This window comes from Mangifera indica, chromosome 10 (assembly GCF_011075055.1).
Source record: "Mangifera indica cultivar Alphonso chromosome 10, CATAS_Mindica_2.1, whole genome shotgun sequence".
NCBI lineage: Eukaryota > Viridiplantae > Streptophyta > Magnoliopsida > Sapindales > Anacardiaceae > Mangifera > Mangifera indica.
Window position 1 is genome coordinate 7,302,435 of NC_058146.1, and position 18,891 is coordinate 7,321,325.

The 18,891-nt window shown below is 35.7% G+C and overlaps 1 protein-coding gene and 1 pseudogene across 5 annotated transcripts; one reads left to right on the forward strand and one right to left on the reverse strand.

Annotated features, from left to right (window-relative positions):
- The first annotated feature begins 919 nt into the window (after positions 1-919).
- On the forward strand, positions 920-12,882 carry LOC123227882 (annotated as a pseudogene).
- A 151-nt stretch (positions 12,883-13,033) lies between these two features.
- On the reverse strand, positions 13,034-16,529 carry LOC123228103 (TNF receptor-associated factor family protein DDB_G0290965). Of its 5 annotated transcripts, none has more exons than XM_044653326.1 (4): positions 16,371-16,529; positions 16,230-16,298; positions 14,858-15,793; positions 13,034-14,124 (listed from the first exon to the last, which is right to left on the reverse strand). In XM_044653326.1, the coding sequence occupies exons 3-4, from the start codon at positions 15,779-15,781 to the stop codon at positions 13,264-13,266; spliced, it is 1,785 nt and encodes a 594-aa protein (XP_044509261.1). In that variant the 5' UTR covers positions 15,782-15,793; positions 16,230-16,298; positions 16,371-16,529; the 3' UTR covers positions 13,034-13,263. The 5 variants fall into 5 exon arrangements, with proteins under 5 accessions (XP_044509261.1, XP_044509258.1, XP_044509262.1 ...); XM_044653323.1 differs by having other exon boundaries at positions 14,858-15,805; XM_044653327.1 differs by having other exon boundaries at positions 14,858-15,805; positions 16,230-16,281; positions 16,371-16,528.
- Between the last annotated feature and the right edge of the window lie 2,362 nt (positions 16,530-18,891).

Below are 18,891 nucleotides of genomic sequence, written 5' to 3' on the forward strand. Positions count from 1 at the left end.
CATCTGCAAAATTTCGGAATTTTTCCTGCGGTCAACTTCACCGCTCCATTGCTTCACCCAGGTGGATAGTTCAGCATGCATGGTCAATCTCAACAAGGGAGTTCCTGTTTAGTTAAAAACATAAGAAACAGTCAAAACCTCGTAACTTAGCCATTGGACTAACCCACTAAAGATTTTTATTTATTTATTTTGCAGAATTTTAAGCTAAGTACATCCTTGTACTTACACGAAATATTCATAACATATATTTACTTACATGGAGAGGAGAATCCTCAGTCATATTAAAACACATTCAATATGCCATTACCCTCCGGAAAAAAACATTGGAAAATCCTCCATGGTTGCCGGCTCCAGGCAGGCTAGATAATAAGTCAAAAAAGTAACCTTGTTTTTATTGTTTGCTTGATGGACACTTAAATAAAAAGATGGGACAAACCTCATCACTTGTTCATATGGATTGAGTATATATAAATGCTGAATTGAGTAATGTTTCGACCTCCCAATTTGATTTCATTGAAGTTTTAGCAGGCAGGCAGGCAGCCATGGCATTTCTTTGCAGATGGCTCATCTTTATTGCGTTGCTTAGCGTTCAACTTCACTTCGTCTTTAGTGTTACTGACAATGGAGATGGTAAATTTTTTCTTCACTTTTGATTGTCTTATGTGAATGATTGCAAGCGTCTGCATATTTTTAAAATTTAGACTCTTGTTTATTGGTATCTTCTGGTTAATAACAAGAAACAAAATTTTGCAATTTTTTATGTGAAAAATGTAGATTGAAATTTCGGGTTCTAGTATTTATCAATATTAGTGAAGGTGGTTACGTAGGAGAAAGAGACTGATGAATTTGAAATTTCATGCAAATGGGATTTTTACTATTGTGAATTTCATATTAAATAACTAGAATAAATTAACTGAAAATGATATGGTGGACAGCAGCGGTGCTGAAATCTTTGAAGGATTCATGGAAAAATACACCACCAAGTTGGCAAAATTCCAGTGACCCTTGTACATCCTGGCAAGGACTTTCATGTCAAACTTCAAGCGTCACTGCATTGTAACTATTCTTCTATATTTCCTTCTATTTATTTATAGAAAGGAAGGAGGCATGTCTCTAAAAACATTTGATGACTGTCAACAGTGGGTGTTGTGGGGAATCTTACTGGAGACGCTGGAGGGCTTAGTGAGTTGGACTTTTTGTCGGTTTTAATCTGTAAATTTGTTGAAAGTTATACAAATTTGGTTGAATTGTTAATTGAAGTTATGCATTTCTTGATTTTGTATCAGGGATCTGTCATTTAATGGTCTCACGGGTTCAATCCCTCAGCAGAGAGGAGATCTCCAGAGGTTGGAAATCCTGTAAGATCCTAAAGCTTTCTTCTTTTTTATTCTGAAAGACAAGTCTACCAGGTGAGGTTATCATCCTTATCCTTGTAAAAGGATCTCTACTGGAATTTTGATGTCTATGTCTTCCTTCTTTCAGAGTCTTAGCTGGCTGCAATATCAGCGGTATCATTCTGGAAGAAATAGGCAATGTGACAGAGCTCTCTGTCCTGTAAGAAATGGCTACAAAACTCAAATTAGAGAAAATTTTCCTCTTTGATTCGCTTATTATAAAAAACTGTCATTTCCAGGGCTCTGAACTCAAACTTATTGGAAATCATATCCCGGGAAATCATATCCCACATTATTGGAAATCATATTCCACATTGATTAACGAATTATTCCCTTCCATTCAAAACATAACCTTTTTTATACAATTCTTATTATGTTACCAATCTTAGATTAGAATTTACAATATATATTCATTGTATGTAAAAGTTGTAAATACAAGAAATAGAAAATAATTATTCTTTTTCTATACTCTTTTTCTTGAGCTTCTTTGGTTCATAGGATTGAACCAACTTTGCTCTCTCTGATTTTGGCATGGTATCAGAGCAAGGTTATGAATTGCTCTCCTTTTAATCTTCTGTTCCAACTCCAATATGACACAATCTCACTTATGTTCCATTAACCTGCACAAAGGAAAGTAATATCTAAATTAGATGGAGCCAATCAAACCAACATCCGTCGATCCCATGTCATCAGAGTCAACTGTTGAAACATCTATGGTGAACCAAGGTTCTGAACCAAATGCCAGTTCACAACAGATACCAGCCTTTCGCCTGATTCCTATGAACAAAAATAAACCAGAGCTTGGAGATGTCCTATATGCTTCACCATCAAATGGGTCAGAACTCATTTTAATCAAACAAACTTTAACTGGAGCCGAGAACTATGCACAATAGGCTAGATATTTCAAAAGGACGCTCATTGCAAAGGACAAAATTGGATTCATTGAAGACACTGTACCCATGCCGTCTAAACCCAGCCTTGCCCGTTTTTGGGTGAGATGTAATACCCTTGTCAGAGCCTGGATTAGCAATTGCTTGATTGAGAAAATCGCAGTTGGTCTACCACCTACTGAAGACGCCGGCGAGTTATGGGGATTCATCAAAGATATGTATAGGGCTTTAGATCTTGCGAAGATTTATAGCCTTTGACAAACTCTTGCTGAGATCCGACAAGAAAATCAGAGTGTCACAAACTATTTCAATAGACTCTCCGCTGCATGGAACGAGTTGGATACCATCGAAGAGTCAATCGTTGCACCAACAGAAGTTCTCAGACAAATCCAACATGCAAAGGAACGGGAAAAGCTAACTCGCTTTCTGATGGGGTTGAATGAGGGATTCATCGCCTTTAGAACCCAATACTCACCTCTGCAAAGGTGCCATCACTATGCCGAACATATCACCTCGCTGTTCAAGATGAAAGTCAGAGAAACATTGGGCATGATGAAGAAAAGAGAGTTGCTGCTTTTAAAGTTTATTAGAAGATGCAGACAGCTGGAGAAGAAAAGAATGAATTAGGGCAATCTAAAATGCTTAATTTATATGGTAGAATGAACGTACAGGATGAAGCCAAGCGATCCAATGGCCCATATGCACCCACAGCACAAAATCAGATTGGAACCCAGACTTTTAATAGCTTTCGTCTAACACCAAATGGTTTCAATAATCACAGTCAGCCTTCCAAACAAAAGGGAAAATTATACTGTGACTATTGCACACGACGTAATCACACCAAGGATACTTGCTGTAAGCTGCATGGTCATCCTAGATCTAGCAAAACAAAGGCAGAAAGGCCCACAACAAATCAAGCTACTTCAACCAGTCTAGGATCAATAATATGAGTGTCATCTGAACAATATGATCAACTGATTCAACTTCTAAATCAGATACCAAAGGGTAATGACGTTTCAACCTCTTACGCAGGTATGATTTCGTGCTTAAATACTTTTATTTCTCCAGATGTATGGATAATAGATTCAGGGGCTAGTGACCATATAATATGTTCCCCAGAACTTTGCACCAACAAAAAATATCTATCTCTTCTAACACCTATCAAATTACTTAATGGGACCATAACTCAAGTCACACAAATAGGAGATGTCCAATTAGATAAACTCGTACTAAAAAATGTCCTTTGTATACCCACATTTTGCTTTAACCTCATCTCAGTATCCAAGATATGCGCAAACAACAAATGTGTAGCAACCTTCTTGCCTATTGTATGCACATTTCAAGACTATTCGACTAGCAATCTGATGGGTTTGGGCAAAGAACAACGTGGACTATACTACTGGACACCGAACCCCAAGACATTTCTTTTATTAAATAAAAATTGTATTACTTCTCTCTATTGTAATACAAATTAGATAAAAAAAATGTCATTCTATCAAAGATTGGGGTATTCGAGTACTATCTCATATCTAAAGTGTCTCATTTGCCCCCTTGCTAAGCAAACTCGCACTACCTTTTCTACAAGAACTTCTACAACCACAAAACCATTCCAATTGATACATTTGGACATCTGAGGACCTTATAATACACCTAATTATGATGGATCCATAGATGACTTTTCATATGCCATGTGGCTGTACCTCATGAACTCAAAGGCTCAAACATGTTTTTTTTCCTAAAATTTGTGTCCATGGTCCAAACTCAATTCCACACAAAAATCTAGCGAATTCGAATAGACAATGCAAAAGGCATTTTTAACTACACCACTAATACCTACCTTGATTCTCAAGGAATTCTACATGAAAGTTTCTGTCTTTATACACCACAATAGAATGGTACCGTGGAACGAAAACATAGACATCTATTGGAAATAGCCCGTGCCCTCAAACACCAATCCAAAATTCTACCTAAGTTCTGAGGAGATTGTGTGGTCACGATAGTCTATCTAATCAACAGAATGCCAACAAAGGTTATGAGTGGCAAATCACCTTATGAACTTCTCTTTGGCAAGAAACCAGACATCAAGAACTTAAAAGTATTTGGGTGTCTTTGCTACTTCACTCAGCTTCAGTAAGTTGACAAATTTGACACCCAAGCAATTTGCTGTGTATTCATAGGATATCTTTCACTACAAAAGGGATATCGCCTATATGATATGGCTACAAACAAATTCTTCAATAGTAAAGATGTCACGTTTCATAAAGATGTTTTTCCTTTTGTTAATGAGATTATAGACACAATATCCACCGATTCACCACCAATGACTCATACTGAATTCTTTGAACAAGAGTATGATGTAGTTCCATCCTCTCGCAACACTAGTGGTGTATCAACAAGTTCTGACTCTACACAAGGAGTTAATTCATCCTCACTTATCCTAGATCCAACTTCATCATCATCCATGGATGTTCCCATTACTTCTGATGTTCCTACACAAGTTCCTTTGAAACGTTTATCATGAACCATAAAACTCCCTATTTGGAGCACTGACTATGTTTATGTTGTTTCATCTAAGCTATATGTTATTTCTCAATATATCAATTATGACAAGTTATCTCCAAAGTATAGAGCCTGCATCAATCACATTTCTGAATATCATAAACCTAACTCATATTCAGAAGCAATCTAATCACCTCATTGGCGTCAGGCAATGACAGATGAGTTAAAAGTTTTGTACCTCAACAAGACATAAGATTTAGTACCATGACCATCTCATAGGAAACCCATAGGTTGCAAATAGGTCTTCAAGATAAAACATCAGGCTGATGGTTCCATTGAATGTTATAAAGCTCAATTGGTCGTAAAAGGGTTTACTCAGTAGGAAGGACTTGATTAACAAGAGACTTTTTCACCTGTCATTAAACATGTTACTATTCACACATTTCTTGCTATTGCAGCTTCTCATGACTGGTCTCTTCATTAGATGGATGTTCACAATGTTTTCCTTCATAGGGACTTAGATGAAGAAATATACATGGAGGTTCCACTGGGAATTCACAGATAAGGGGAGAATCTTGTATGTTGACTGCGAAAGTCTTTATATGGTTTGAAACAAGCATCTTGACAATGGAACACCAAAATTACAGAGGCATTGATTAATCTGGGTTTCAAATAGTCAAGATACGATTATGCCTTGTTCATAAGAAGACAAGAAAATTCATTCATATGTCTTGTGGTTTATGTGGGTGATATCCCTATAACTGGGAATGACACAATCACCATAGAGAAGCTGAAGAATCACCTCCATAAATCATTTAGGATAAAAGATTTAAGACCTCTAAAATATTTTTTGGGAATTGAAATTGCCCGATCTGCAGATGGAATCGTCCTCAGCCAAAGGAAGTATGCTTTGGAACTAATAGCAGATACTGGATTATCTGCTTGCAAACCAAACATCATCCCAGTAGAACAAAATATGAAACTCACTAGTCAAGAGTATGATACAACAACAAGACAGCAAAAGACCCACCATTGCAAAATCATCTTGAGTATCAACGACTAGTGAGGCGACTAATGTATCTCACAATAATCGGATCAGACATTAGTTATGTTGTTCAGATTCTTAGTCAATTCATGCATGCACTCAAACAATCTCACATGGATATAGCCTTAAAAGTAATTAAATACCTGAAAGGATGTCCAGGTCTAGGCTTATTATTTACTTGAGATAAAAACCTGAAAGTGACAGCTTATTGTGACAGCTTACTGTGACAGCTTACTGTGACTCAGACTGGGGTACATGTCCCATGACAAGGAAATCACTGACGGGCTTATGTGTAAAACTTGGGGATTCACTTATCTCATGGAAAACAAAGAAATAATCCATTGTCTCTCTCTCTTCAGTTGAAGCAGAATATCGGACAATGGCAAAAATTACTTGTGAAATAATATGGATTCGTGATCTATTAGAAGACTTGGGCGTAACAATCTCAGAACCGGTTGACCTTTATTGTGACAATAAAGCCGCAAAGGAAATCTCTACCAATCCAGTCTTTCATGAAAAAACTAAGCATATAAAGATCGACTGTCACTTTGTGAGAGACAAGATACAAGAAGGAATAATAAAGTCTTATCATATTCAAACATCAGAGCAACTGGCTGATATATTCACTAAACCTTTGGGATCCAGACAATATTTTTACCTTTTACACAAGCTAGGGGTTTATGACATCTACAAACCACAAGCTTGAGGAGAAGTATTGGAAATCATATCCCAATTATATTTCACATTGATTAACAAATTATTCCCTTCCATTCAAAACATAACATTTTTTGTACAATTCTTATTATGTTACCAAACTTAGATTAGAATTTACAATATATATTCATTGTATGTAAAGTTGTAAATACAAGAAATAGAAAATAATTATTCTTTTTCTACACTCTTTTTCTTGAGCTTTTCTGGTTCATTGGATTGAACCAACTCTACTCTCTGTGATTTTGGCAAAACTTGTTCAATGGAGCAACTCCTGCTTCTTTAGGCAAACTTTCCAAGCTCTATTGGCTTGACTTGGCAGACAATCAGTTGTGAGGAACGATCCCAGTTTCAACACAAAACTCTCCAGGATTAGACTTCCTCAAAAATGTTAAACACTTGTGAGTTGTTGTGTGCAAATAATGAATATTTGAATATATATATATATGAATAAAGTGTGCCTTTTTAAAAGTAGCCAAGCTTCACTGCAGCCTTTGGCAAGTAGTAACTTACATTTCATAAATTTGCAGCCATTTGCAAAAGAACCATCTTTATGGTTCTATCCCCCCACAACTTTTCAGCTCTGACATAGTGCTCTTGAATATGTAAACTTCATATGCTTTTCTCATTTACTTCATATGTATGTATGTATATGTAGTATTGTGAAGCTTTTGGTTGTTCTATTGCCAGATTTCTTGATGAAAATCAACTTACCGGGACCATCCCAAGCACTTTAGGACTTGTTCAAACTATTCAAGTTCTCTAAGTAAAAATCTCCACAAATTATCCTTATTCTTTTTTAGTTTTTAAGATTTATATTTTCTTTTCAATCTCCAAGAGCTGACTTGATGGAAATACTTTGACAGGGGAAGTACCATTAAGTCTCAATAACCTTACATCCATCAAAGATTTGTAAGCACCTTTTTAAGCAGATTTCTCTGCTTTTATTTGATATTTTAATAATAAATCAATTCAAAAATGAATACAAAATCTTTTTCTTTTTTTAAGGAATTTGGCAAATAATAAGCTGACCAGCCCATTTCCAGACTTAAGTTTAATGAAAAATCTTAATTATGTGTAAGCTAATGACATATGAGTGTGATAGGCACCTGCTGTCGATTATCTGGCAAACAACTCAGGCTGGCTTCGATGCGGTTATTCGGATGCCTCAGTAATCAGACCATAGTGGAAACAATGACAATGTAACAGTGAATGTTGTATGAAATATTGTAATAAACAGTAGTCAAGTTGTTGTTCAGAATGTATTCTTGATATTAAAATAAAATAACTGCCACAGAAAGCGCAAATGCTCTGTTTTGCTTACAACTAGTTCTAATAATACGGATAGAAAATCAAGAAACCAAATATTAAAGAAACTAAGCACTGAACTGCAGGATCTCCAACTCAAGCCTCCTTCACCAGCATTCGAGAGGCTGGGCTCTCCTTCTCAGTCAAAGCTGCCTATTTTTTTCTGAAAAAATGTCCCCCCCTCTCTCCTTCTTTTCTTCTATTTTTATACCCCTTTCCCTTCTAACTATCTTTGATTTTATTTGCCACGTGTCTGCATTTTCATAGTGGTCTAGCTGCTGCCTTGCTTTTGTGTCTTCCGCTGTCTTGCTTTTGTGGTGTGCCTTGGTTTTGTGCCCTGCCATTACATGAAGTCCTAAAAATACCCTGCCCAACGAGAATCACCTTGTCCTCAAGGTGAAAGCTAGGATACTTCACCTTCATTACTACAAAACTCTCTTGAGCGATTTCAAAGGGAAGTAGGTTCTGCCTTTTGATAAAAAACTTCTGATAATTAGTAAGCACAGAAGTTATGACAATATTTGATAATTTTCCAAAGCTGCGGTGATAAAGAGAAATTGCGTGTTCTGGCTGCCCATTTCGAGCATACCCACATAGCATCGATGTCCAAATTATAGAGCTTTCCTGATATGATGGCCATTGGTGGAACATCTTCTCAGCATCTGCCATCCTTCCACACCTTGTCATCATATCCAACAATGCTGCTTTAATGCAATCATTTGAACCAAAACCAAACTTTAAAACGAACCCATGAATTTGCTCACTCAATTTTACCTTTGTGAGTGACTCACAAGCGTAATAACGTTGGTCAAAGTGAAATCCGTTAAGACTAAACCTTCCTCCACCATCTTAACAAAAGAATCAATTGCTCTAATGCCCCTGCTGTTCTTACAAAATCCAACTAGAAGAGCATTGTACGAAATGCAATTCTTCTTTGGCATCATATCAAATGTCTCCACTGCAGAATCCACTACCCCAAATTCCGTGTAGGCTGTTACCATCTCCGTCCAAGTAATAACATCTCTAATAGGCATCCTCTCAAATGTGGCCTCCACATCTTTTACACTTCCACACTTGGTGTAGAACCTAATAAGCCCATTGTTGACACTCAAATTGCACTTTAACCCAATTCTAATAGCATGAGCATGAAGAGATCGGCCTTCCATCCAACTAAAACTTTCGATCAAAGCCGTCAAAAGGGTCGAAATTGTGATATAATCAACTCTAAAATCATCCTCTTCATGGAAGACAGAAGGAACAGTAGTTCGTTTGCCAGAGCCAACAAGACCAAAACCCAATTTTCTTGTTGGGGCATTTCTGCTATGTCGCATATCCAATGAAGAAACAGATGCATTCGTTGATTCATCACCAGTACCATTTTGTAAAACTTCATCACCTGCTACATGGTTTTCATGAATAAAATCACCATCATAATCCTGCCTAATAGTAATTTTATCTTTGGTCTCCACACCAGATTCTTCAACAGACGAAGGATTTTCAGTTCCATTTGATCCATGGCCCAACAAAAGCTTCAATGCATCTCTTTGTTGCTGTTGCAGCTGCTCCTCCTTTGCTCTTTTCTTAGCCTTAGCAATTTCTTCCTGTTCTTTAATTTTGTCACTGAAATCATTCTCCTTAAACTTTTCTATACTTTCTAGTTCCCACTCTGTCTCCTCAAATCTGAATTCAGATTCTACAGCTGTCTTGTTGATTATAGGATCCCACAACTCCAAAAAACGTATGGCATACTGATCAATTGGACGTAGCTGATTCTCAAAAGATGAAATAGTTTGTCCACTTGCTGTCGCTGCTGCTGCCATCTGTTTGACATCAGCCAGCATGTTAACATCATCTTCTTTCTCAGAAAAAACAAGAGTTCTCCCCTCATTTGGATCAGTGCCATTTAACATCAAGCCACTCTGATCAACAGGCTCCTCAGACGTCACATTGTCTTCATTTACAAACTCATCATCTTCGAGTCTCCCAATGGCCTCTTCTTGTTCAACTCATTTTAATGCCATGTAATCTGCTTCGTCTTCTACACATTTCAAAGCAGCTTTCACATCAGCATTAGACACAGAAACCTTAATTCCACTGTTGTTATGTGTTATTGAATTATGTTTTGTTTTGGTCAAGTGGGGTGACAGAGTAGGCATAGGTTGGTGTATAAGTGGCATTGGGTTTAATGTGAACCAATTGGGTTTTGGGTCTGGCCTTAGACTTGAATAATTATTATGTGTGATTGATTGAGTGTTGCAATTTAGGCTTTTTGGTGTTAAGGTTTTTGGACTAGAACAGGTAGTGTATTGGTTTATTTGAGTTTGGGTTGGATTGGGTATTTGAGAGGTGGGTTGTAATGGATTGGGTTTTAATTGTAATGGGTTCAGGTTTAATGAATTGGATTTGGGTTGGATAAATGGACTGTTGGGTCGGGTAGGGTTATGAAATTTGCTTTCTCCTTCTTTTTCCCAGCTATGTCTCCCCCTGTTTTCATGGTTGCAGCCACCTTCAACCTGGTGATGGCCTACATATCCATTGATCTCTTTTTTTCTTTCTTCTTTTTGTTCTCCATTTTCTTTAACTTGCATTGTTTGTTCTTTTCTCGTTTTCAATCGAAGTCGATCTCTTGATGAACCAACGGATTTTGGCAACTGAAACTCGCCGGGGCCAATCATTTCTTCCTTCCAATCTTTGTCTTCAACGAATGGATCCTTAGAAATTGCCGAATCTTCCTCCAAAAAACTGACATCAACCAACTCAGCTTCTCTACTCTTTGTTTCTCCATTAAACTCAATTAGAATACCCTCTCCATACAAATCATCTTTCTCCACCACAAGGACAGCCCATAACTTGCATTTAAAGTCATGGTTTGAGTCTTCCTTTCTGTCACAGCAGATACAAATTCTTTTCTCCCATCTTTCTTGGATTTCATATTGTGTTAATCGTCAAACGGACCTCAATCGTCCCTCATCGTCGGTGATAAGATCAAGACTCTCCATCCACAGAATCGAAGGCTCTGATACCAATTGATAGGCACCTGCTGTCGATTATCTGGCAAACAACTCTGGCTAGCTTCGATGCGGTTATTCGGATGCCTCAGCAATCAAACCATAGTGGAAACAATGACAATGTAACAGTGAATGTTGTATGAAATATTGTAATAAACAGTAGTCAAATTGTTGTTCAGAATGTATTCTTGATATTAAAATAAAATAACTGCCACAGAAAGCGCAAATGCTCTGTTTTGCTTACAACTAGTTCTAATAATACGGATAGAAAATCAAGAAACCAAATATTAAAGAAACTAAGCACTGAACTGCAGGATCTCCAACTCAGGCCTCCTTCACTAGCATTCGAGAGGCTGGGCTCTCCTTCTCAGTCAAAGCTGCCTATTTTTTCCTGAAAAAATGTCCCCCCCCCCCTCTCTCCTTCTTTTCTTCTATTTTTATACCCCTTTCCCTTCTAACTATCTTTGATTTTATTTGCCACGTGTTTGCATTTTCATAGTGGTCTAGCTGTTGCCTTGCTTTTGTGTCTTCCGCTGTCTTGCTTTTGTGGTGTGCCTTGGTTTTGTGCCCTGCCATTACATGAAGTCCTAACAGAGTGACCATTCTTTTGACCTTTTTTTTTTGGTTAATAAATTTCCCCTTTTGAGGTTTCTTTCTTCAACAACAATTTCTCTATCCTCCTAAATAATTTATCTTTACAGGGATCTTAGCAACAATTCATTTTATCCATCAGAAGCTCCAGCTTGGTTCTCAAGATTACCATCAGTCACTGCTTTATAAGTCTTCTATCTCTCTGTTTAAAATTCTGAAAAAATAAAAAAAATCCCATGTCTCGAAGTCCCCTAATTCTAAATTTTTTCCAGGATTGTAGAACATGGTTCACTTCAGGGGCATGTTCCAGCTCAACTCTTCAGCTTGCCACTGATACAAGTAGTGTAAGTTTTAGTAAAACTCTGATCTGAAGAATCTTTTGCAAGTTAGGGGAAATTAGTCCTTTAGTTTTTGACTTTTGGCCATGTAGAAGTGGGATTTAAACCCAAACCTGATGGAAGTAGACTATAAACCTAACCATTCAACTAGTCTCTAATGGCTTAAAGTACTCCAAATAACCAATTTTAGAGATTACTGAAGTAACAACATTTGAGGTACTGGAGGCGCTTGACAATAATCAATGAACATAGGATTGTAAAAAGTTGAAAATGAACATGTAAGTAGGGATTTTAATTTTTGTTTTATATTTTGTCAGCAGGAAGCTTCATTTAATGGCACATTGGACTTAGCAGGCGAAATTGGTTCACTGTTGCAACTTATTGATTTGGGGAAAAACCAAATTTCAGCAATAACATTGAGTTCTGGAAATCAAAATTCCAACCATACATTGATGTAAGACATTTTATAAATCTTATTTTTCTTTTAACAAGGAACCAAATACTAATAATTGTACTCTCTTCAGCCTTGCAGGGAACCCATTGTGCACTCAATTCCTCTGAAATATCAGCTTCTGCCAGGGCCTGCAACAAGTTGGAAAGCCATATTCAACAAGCTTGGCTCAATGTGGAGGCAAATCTTGCTCAGCCTGCAGAATTGTGAATGTGCCTATCCATATGAAGGAGAAATGTCTTTCAGAGCACCCTCATTCAGGGATTTGTCAAACGTGACCTCGTTTCATTTTCTGGAAATGAGCCTGTGGGTGCAACTGGGGCTCAACCCTCGTTCATTTTTTCTGCAGAATCCATTCTTCAATACTGAAGACTTCCTTCAGGTTCAGGTGGTTCTGTTTCTATCTGTGGGACTATATTTTAATCGTTCGGAAGTTGGGAGGATCAGATTGCAATTTGCTAACCAAACCAACAAGCCTCCCTTGGAGTTTGGCCCCTACTTTTTCATTGCTTCTTCTTACCATTTCTCTGGATATTAAATCCCTCTTTCATTCTCCTGAATGTAATATCCAGAACGGTGAACTGACTAGAGAGGATTGGTAGTTGATTCATGATTTTGATAAGAATAAAGTCATTCAGTTAAATTTACTTGGTTTTTGCCAAAGTCGGTTTGTCATCAAAGTGTTCATAGGCATTTATCATAGAAGCGAAATCATGTACATTTCCAAGTGAGAAGAAGGAATACAATTCCATATAGGAAACCAAGCAAGAATAATCATTTAAGATTAGACAAATTGCGTTGTCAAGAAAACTTATTTCAACATATCATCAAAAAGCATAATACAAAAATCTGTCCTCATCAAAAATCGCTGCAAGGCACACAACACTCGGACAAGTTTATAGTAATAAACAAACAATAATGCAAGAAATTGTATGCGAGGTGACAAAATTTCTATCATCCATGAAAACGGTTTGCTCAAAAGACCATAAATAGTAGGTCTAAATTTACCTTCTATTGTTGTTTGATTTTCAATTAAATATCTCTATGCGTTTTTCACTCGGTTGGCCTTCATTAACTTTTCCTTCTTCATGAACTTTGCTTCCTCCATAAAAATTTCCTTCTTCCTGAAGTTGACCAACGTCATTAGCATTGCTGCCTTTATTAGTGCCACCTTCTTTGTTAACTTTTCCTTCTTCATCAACATTGCCCACTTCATTAGATTTGCCTGTTTCATTACCTATTACTTCTTCCTTAGCTTTGCTGTTTTCATTAATTTTTCCTTCTCTAACTTTGCCTGTTTCATTAACTATTCTTTCTTCCTTGGCTTCGTCACTTTCATTAATTTGTCCTTCATCAACTTTGCCTACTTCTTTCACTTTGTCCATTTCATTAGCTCTACCTTCTTCCTTGGCTTTGCTGACTTCATTAGTTTTTCCTTCATCAAATTTTCTTACTTCATTAATCTTGCCTGTTTCATTAACTGTTCCTTCTTCATTAGCTTTTTCGCAATCATAAATTTTTCTTTCTTTGTTAACTTTTCCTTCATCAATTTTGCTGCCTTCAATGATTTTTCCATCTTCGTTAAGTTTTCCTTCTTCAGTGACTTTGCCAACTTCATTAACTTTGCCTGTTTTATTAACTGATGCTTCCTTATTAGTCTTGCCTTCTTCATTAAGTTTGCTTTCTACCTTGGCTTTGTCTTCTTTGTTAGCTTTACCTTCATTAACTTTTTCTTCTTCTGTAACTTCTCCTTTTTCATCATCTTTACCTTCTTCAGTAACCTTATCCATGACAGTAATTTCCAATGGTCCAAGTGTCACCTCAACATTCTTGACTGAGAAGGTTAGAGATCTGATATCTCGGGCTTCCATGAACATATCTATGGATGCCTGTAAAAGAAAATGATAAATGGTGCAATTAACTTTATGTTATCTAACATTACTATATAATTAATGCTAGTAGGATAAACACATCATAAAAAGACATGGCAAATCAGTGAAGAAGTTGCAAAAATTCCATCTAAAAACATCTAGGTCACTATTTACTACAATTTGGGCTTTTGTAGAATTCAACAACCATACATCGGGACACATTAAAACGATAAAACAATTAACATGTCAAATGTTATTGACTTTCATCATAATTTCATTCTTTTATTGATATCCTAAAGCATGTGGAAGCTTTTTACAGTTATATATGCCTCTGTGTTGTTACCCATTCTTCAGATTACACGAATAGGTATGAATTCACCAATATGACACAATAGATTTCATGAAACAAGCATGGTAAAGGCTAGTTTAATCACAGATCTCTTTTACCAAGAAATCACAGCTTGACATGGGAAAATAGGTATTATGATGTTGGCTAATGACATGGTTCTATGCCATTCTGCTGGATTATTCTTTATTTATTTTTTTCTCCAGTTTTTTACATTAACAATAGCAAAGCAAAGGAAACCATACAAGAAAAAAGAACGATTTCTGAACCAGAAAAATGATATGCATTGTTCTTAATCATGGCACAGCACAGGCTACTTATCCTTATGATACTACATCAGAAATTAAGCTATACAGGCTTCAGAAGTTAAATAAACAAAAACATATGCAATCACATTTGACTGACCTCTTTTAGTTGCTCTACCCGCCTTTCAAGATCCCCCACAGATACTTCCTTGTGAATACTTTGAAGAATATATAACAAGTGAGAATTTAGGTCATCCTGACAATGTTGCTTTATCATACATTGACGTACAGGGGTTTTACAGCCCACTGCAGAGAAAGGACATTTGACAAGCTTCATTGGACACTCGGTTATGCAGTGTCTGTCCATTGCTCTTCTCATGAGGCTATCTGAGCACTTTTGTTCACATGGAATGATCTTGAAAGGGCAAACTGAATCATGTTTTTCCAGTTGGTTGGCAGAAAATATGGCATTACAACCCTCATTTTCGCAGAGCATAGACTTAAAGCCACAGTTGGGAACATGCTGAGCAAGTTCTTCCTCTGTGTTAAATTTCATGTCACAATGAAAAGTGTTCTTGAAATCTACGTTCTTCAGCAAAGTTTGCGCAATTGCTTCTCTCGTATCCATTGGCCAAAACCCACTAACTTCCATCTCTTGCACAAAATCATCTATCTTATCTTCTCTCTTGTCACTCAACAACCATCCTGAAACCCGACTAAAAAAATTCCTCTTCAAACTAGCAAAGTCATCAACTAATTCAGAAACGATATCAAATGGATGATCAGATACTTCCCCCTCCTCACCTTCTTGTATAACAGATTCTGCAACAAAACTTTCACTTCGCTGGGTAAGGTACTCCACCATTTCAGTCCTGATATCAACTACCACTGTACCAGGGGTCTTGAAGATACCACCTGTCGTGTAATCAACACATGCACTACCTAATCCGGGGAGAAAAGCTTCCGCGATTTTGTGAACTACTTCTGTATCAGAAAGATCACAATGAAATGAAGGACTTCCCTCATTCTTATCTTCAATCTTCTCTGGTAAAAGATCCTCAGCTGAAGCAACATTCGCATCCATGTTTAAAGTTACCTACAAAACAAACTACACTTCCAATGCAATCAAAAGAGATGAAAATCAAAACTGCTCTAGACATGAAGATACGAACATGTTAAGTTTCAAAACCAATCCAAATTTCCATTCAAATCAACAGCATTGCATTAATATGAGAAACTAACTTCACCATATAAAGTAAAAACATAACATTTCTCAAAACTCCCATTTTAGAAAAAAAAAAAATCTACGACTAAAAAAATCTTAGAATTGAAATATGAAGAAACAAAAACACGTAAAATTTCAAAACCAATTTAAATCAATAGCATTGCACCAATTTGAGAAGCTAACTTCACCAATTATAATAAATCATACCATTTGTCCAAATTCCCATGTCATAAAAAGCAAAATTATCAAAAGAAAAAATATGAAAAACTTGAAATTTAAAGAAATTGAACTGAGAAATGAGAATTACCCTGTATTTAAATTCCAAATTAAAACATTTTACGATCCAATCAATCAAGAGCCTGCAAAAATCAACAGACTAAAACCCAACAGAATCACATTTCAAGAAGTAATTCTCAAGATAAATTAGTGAAATGAGGAAAAAAAATACCTTTAATTTGGCGTAAATCTGGCGTGATCGCTCAAATCTCTCTCTCTCAGCTCCATCTGAATTTTAGTGGTGGGGGCTGTTGTTTTTGTTTTTACACAACTGTTTCAACGGCCTTGGGTGTTGACCAGATGTACTCCCTTGGTTCCTTCAAAAATTTTTAAGGTTAATGAATTAAATTGAGGCCGAACCATCCCAGGTTTGATAAAAATTAAAACCGACACACCTCAACTTTTAAATATTCAAATACTTTTATTTTATTAAAATTTATTATTAAAATTAAAACTAAAAATATTGTTTAACAAAAAATATTAAAAAAATTATCACATTTCTCTCTAGGTTTAAAAATTTAATAATTTTTTACACACAAAGTTTGAAGAGTGACTATTTCCCCTCATGGTTTCTCCTTCTCTCTAACAACCACTATTTTTGTTATCAAAGATTGGAAGATGATGAACCATTCCCCTGGTTTTTCATCGAAAGACGATGAAGCATTCCCTTGGTTTTTCATCGGAAGACAACGAAATATCATCTTTGTCTCTTCAGTCGGACGAAGATGATTCATCTTTATCTGGTCAAAGATTTGCATCAAACTTATTTTGGAGATGTCGATTTTTGATTAGATAAAGACGAATCATTTTCGTTTGACCAAAGAGACAAAGATGACATTTGGGTTTTTGTTGTCTTCCGACGAAAACAAGAACAGTGGTTGATCTTCCCACCCAAGGGAACACTTTGTTGTCTTCTGATCTTCAACAGCAAGAAAGGTGGTAGTTGAAGAGAAAGAGAAACCCTAGGGCAAAAATGATCAATTTTCAAACTTTAAGTAGAGGGAAACTATTTGAGTTTTAAACTTAGGGGGAAATATGATAATTTTGTTTTTAGTTAAATGACATTTTTACCTTTAATTTTGATAGTGAATTTTAATAGAAAAGTAGATATTTAGGTTTTTTAAAGATAACAAATATGAGTTTAGATTTTTACCAAACCTTCGGTGGAAACAAGTCTTTTGGCCTTAAATTAATCTTATTTGACCTATTTATAAGATTTGGATGAATATTTAAGATTATATAAACATAATTATTATAAGAGTAGTACTACATGCACAACTTTGTTTATACAAAATGACATATCACCGTATTAGTAAGTAATTTTAAATTAGAGATAAAATAACACTCAATCACATAATAATATGATATTGTTTATACACATAATTTTATTGTTATTATAATAGGGTTGAACTAATTTACCCTAACATATAAAAGAAAATTTCTCATAATTTGAACTATATTCAATCCAAGAATATGACAATGGTAGAGAAATTATGATTAAAAATTAATATTTCCAAATTAAAACTTACTCTAAATGATTTCCAATGTTAAAATTATAACCGTAAATTAGTTGATTCACTTATACGAATTAGTTGATATAATTTCCTTATGTACATTATTTAGTTTCCATGTATAGGTTTTACTGTTTAGTATATATTGATGTGATACATTACAATTCATGTTACATATACACATCAATTCAAAACTTAGTGTTTTATTATATGGTATAAGAATGGGCCATACTTTTACAACCTTCTAGTTTGATTTCTTCACTTTTCACCTTGATACGTATTTTTGTATTTTTCCCTAAAAACCACAAAAATCCTATCACATTTGAAAATCAACATTTTAACCTACACAATTGAGCCTCTTTCATCCATGTTTGTGCTTCTTTCACTGATGATTTCTTTTGATCTATCTCTTTTTTTGACAACGTCTTGATCTTCTCCTACTCCAACAAGATTGTTCTTTGGCATAAGTTCTCGCATTTGACCCAACAAACTTTGATTCTCCGATAATGATTATGATTGACTCGCTTACTTGAATAAAGCAATCATCATTCTAGATTTTTTGATTAAATCATGTCACACCTAGAGAGAGAATGTCACTTAGATTTGACTTCATGCATACATATAGCCAAACTTAACATATGTGGAAATAAATTATCAAATGACTTTAATAAGCAAAACCTCAATATCCATTAAAAAACTTCATCTCCAACTATACATAGCTAAAAATGTTCATAACAATCAAACATAATACAAAAAAACATATTGTGCAAAACCATAAACAACAAAGACATCAATTAATTGTTATCCCATTATGCACTCCTCCCCACGACCTAATATCCCATGGCCGCTACTCACTTGTTACTTGCAAAATATGAAAAAAAAAAATGAATTAGAGTTAAGTATTCAATAAGAAGGCGACCAACTAGGTAGCTTTGCTTTATTTCACTTTTCTTATCATTACTCCTTAACTAAAATGACATGAGATGTAATATATGCTAAAAACATTTTTAAACACTTGAAAAACATTTCATAAAAGCTTTTATAAAAAAATTGTGTCTATCTATGTTAATTGGACTAGGTTGAGGCAAGGATTTGGTGCCTTGACCATGTAAGCAAACATAGTCTAATGCAATCTCTCTCTTCATGCACATAATGCATGCAACTTGAATTATACATAGCTAC

Excerpts from the sequence above, each read along its gene's own strand:
- LOC123228103 (XM_044653326.1), bottom strand. The coding sequence starts at position 15,781 with ATGGATGCGAATGTTGCTTCAGCTGAGGATCTTTTACCAGAGAAGATT. Across the intron at positions 14,125-14,857 it reads GGGTAGAGCAACTAAAAGAG|GCATCCATAGATATGTTCAT; the intron begins GTCAGTCAAATG and ends TTTCTTTTACAG.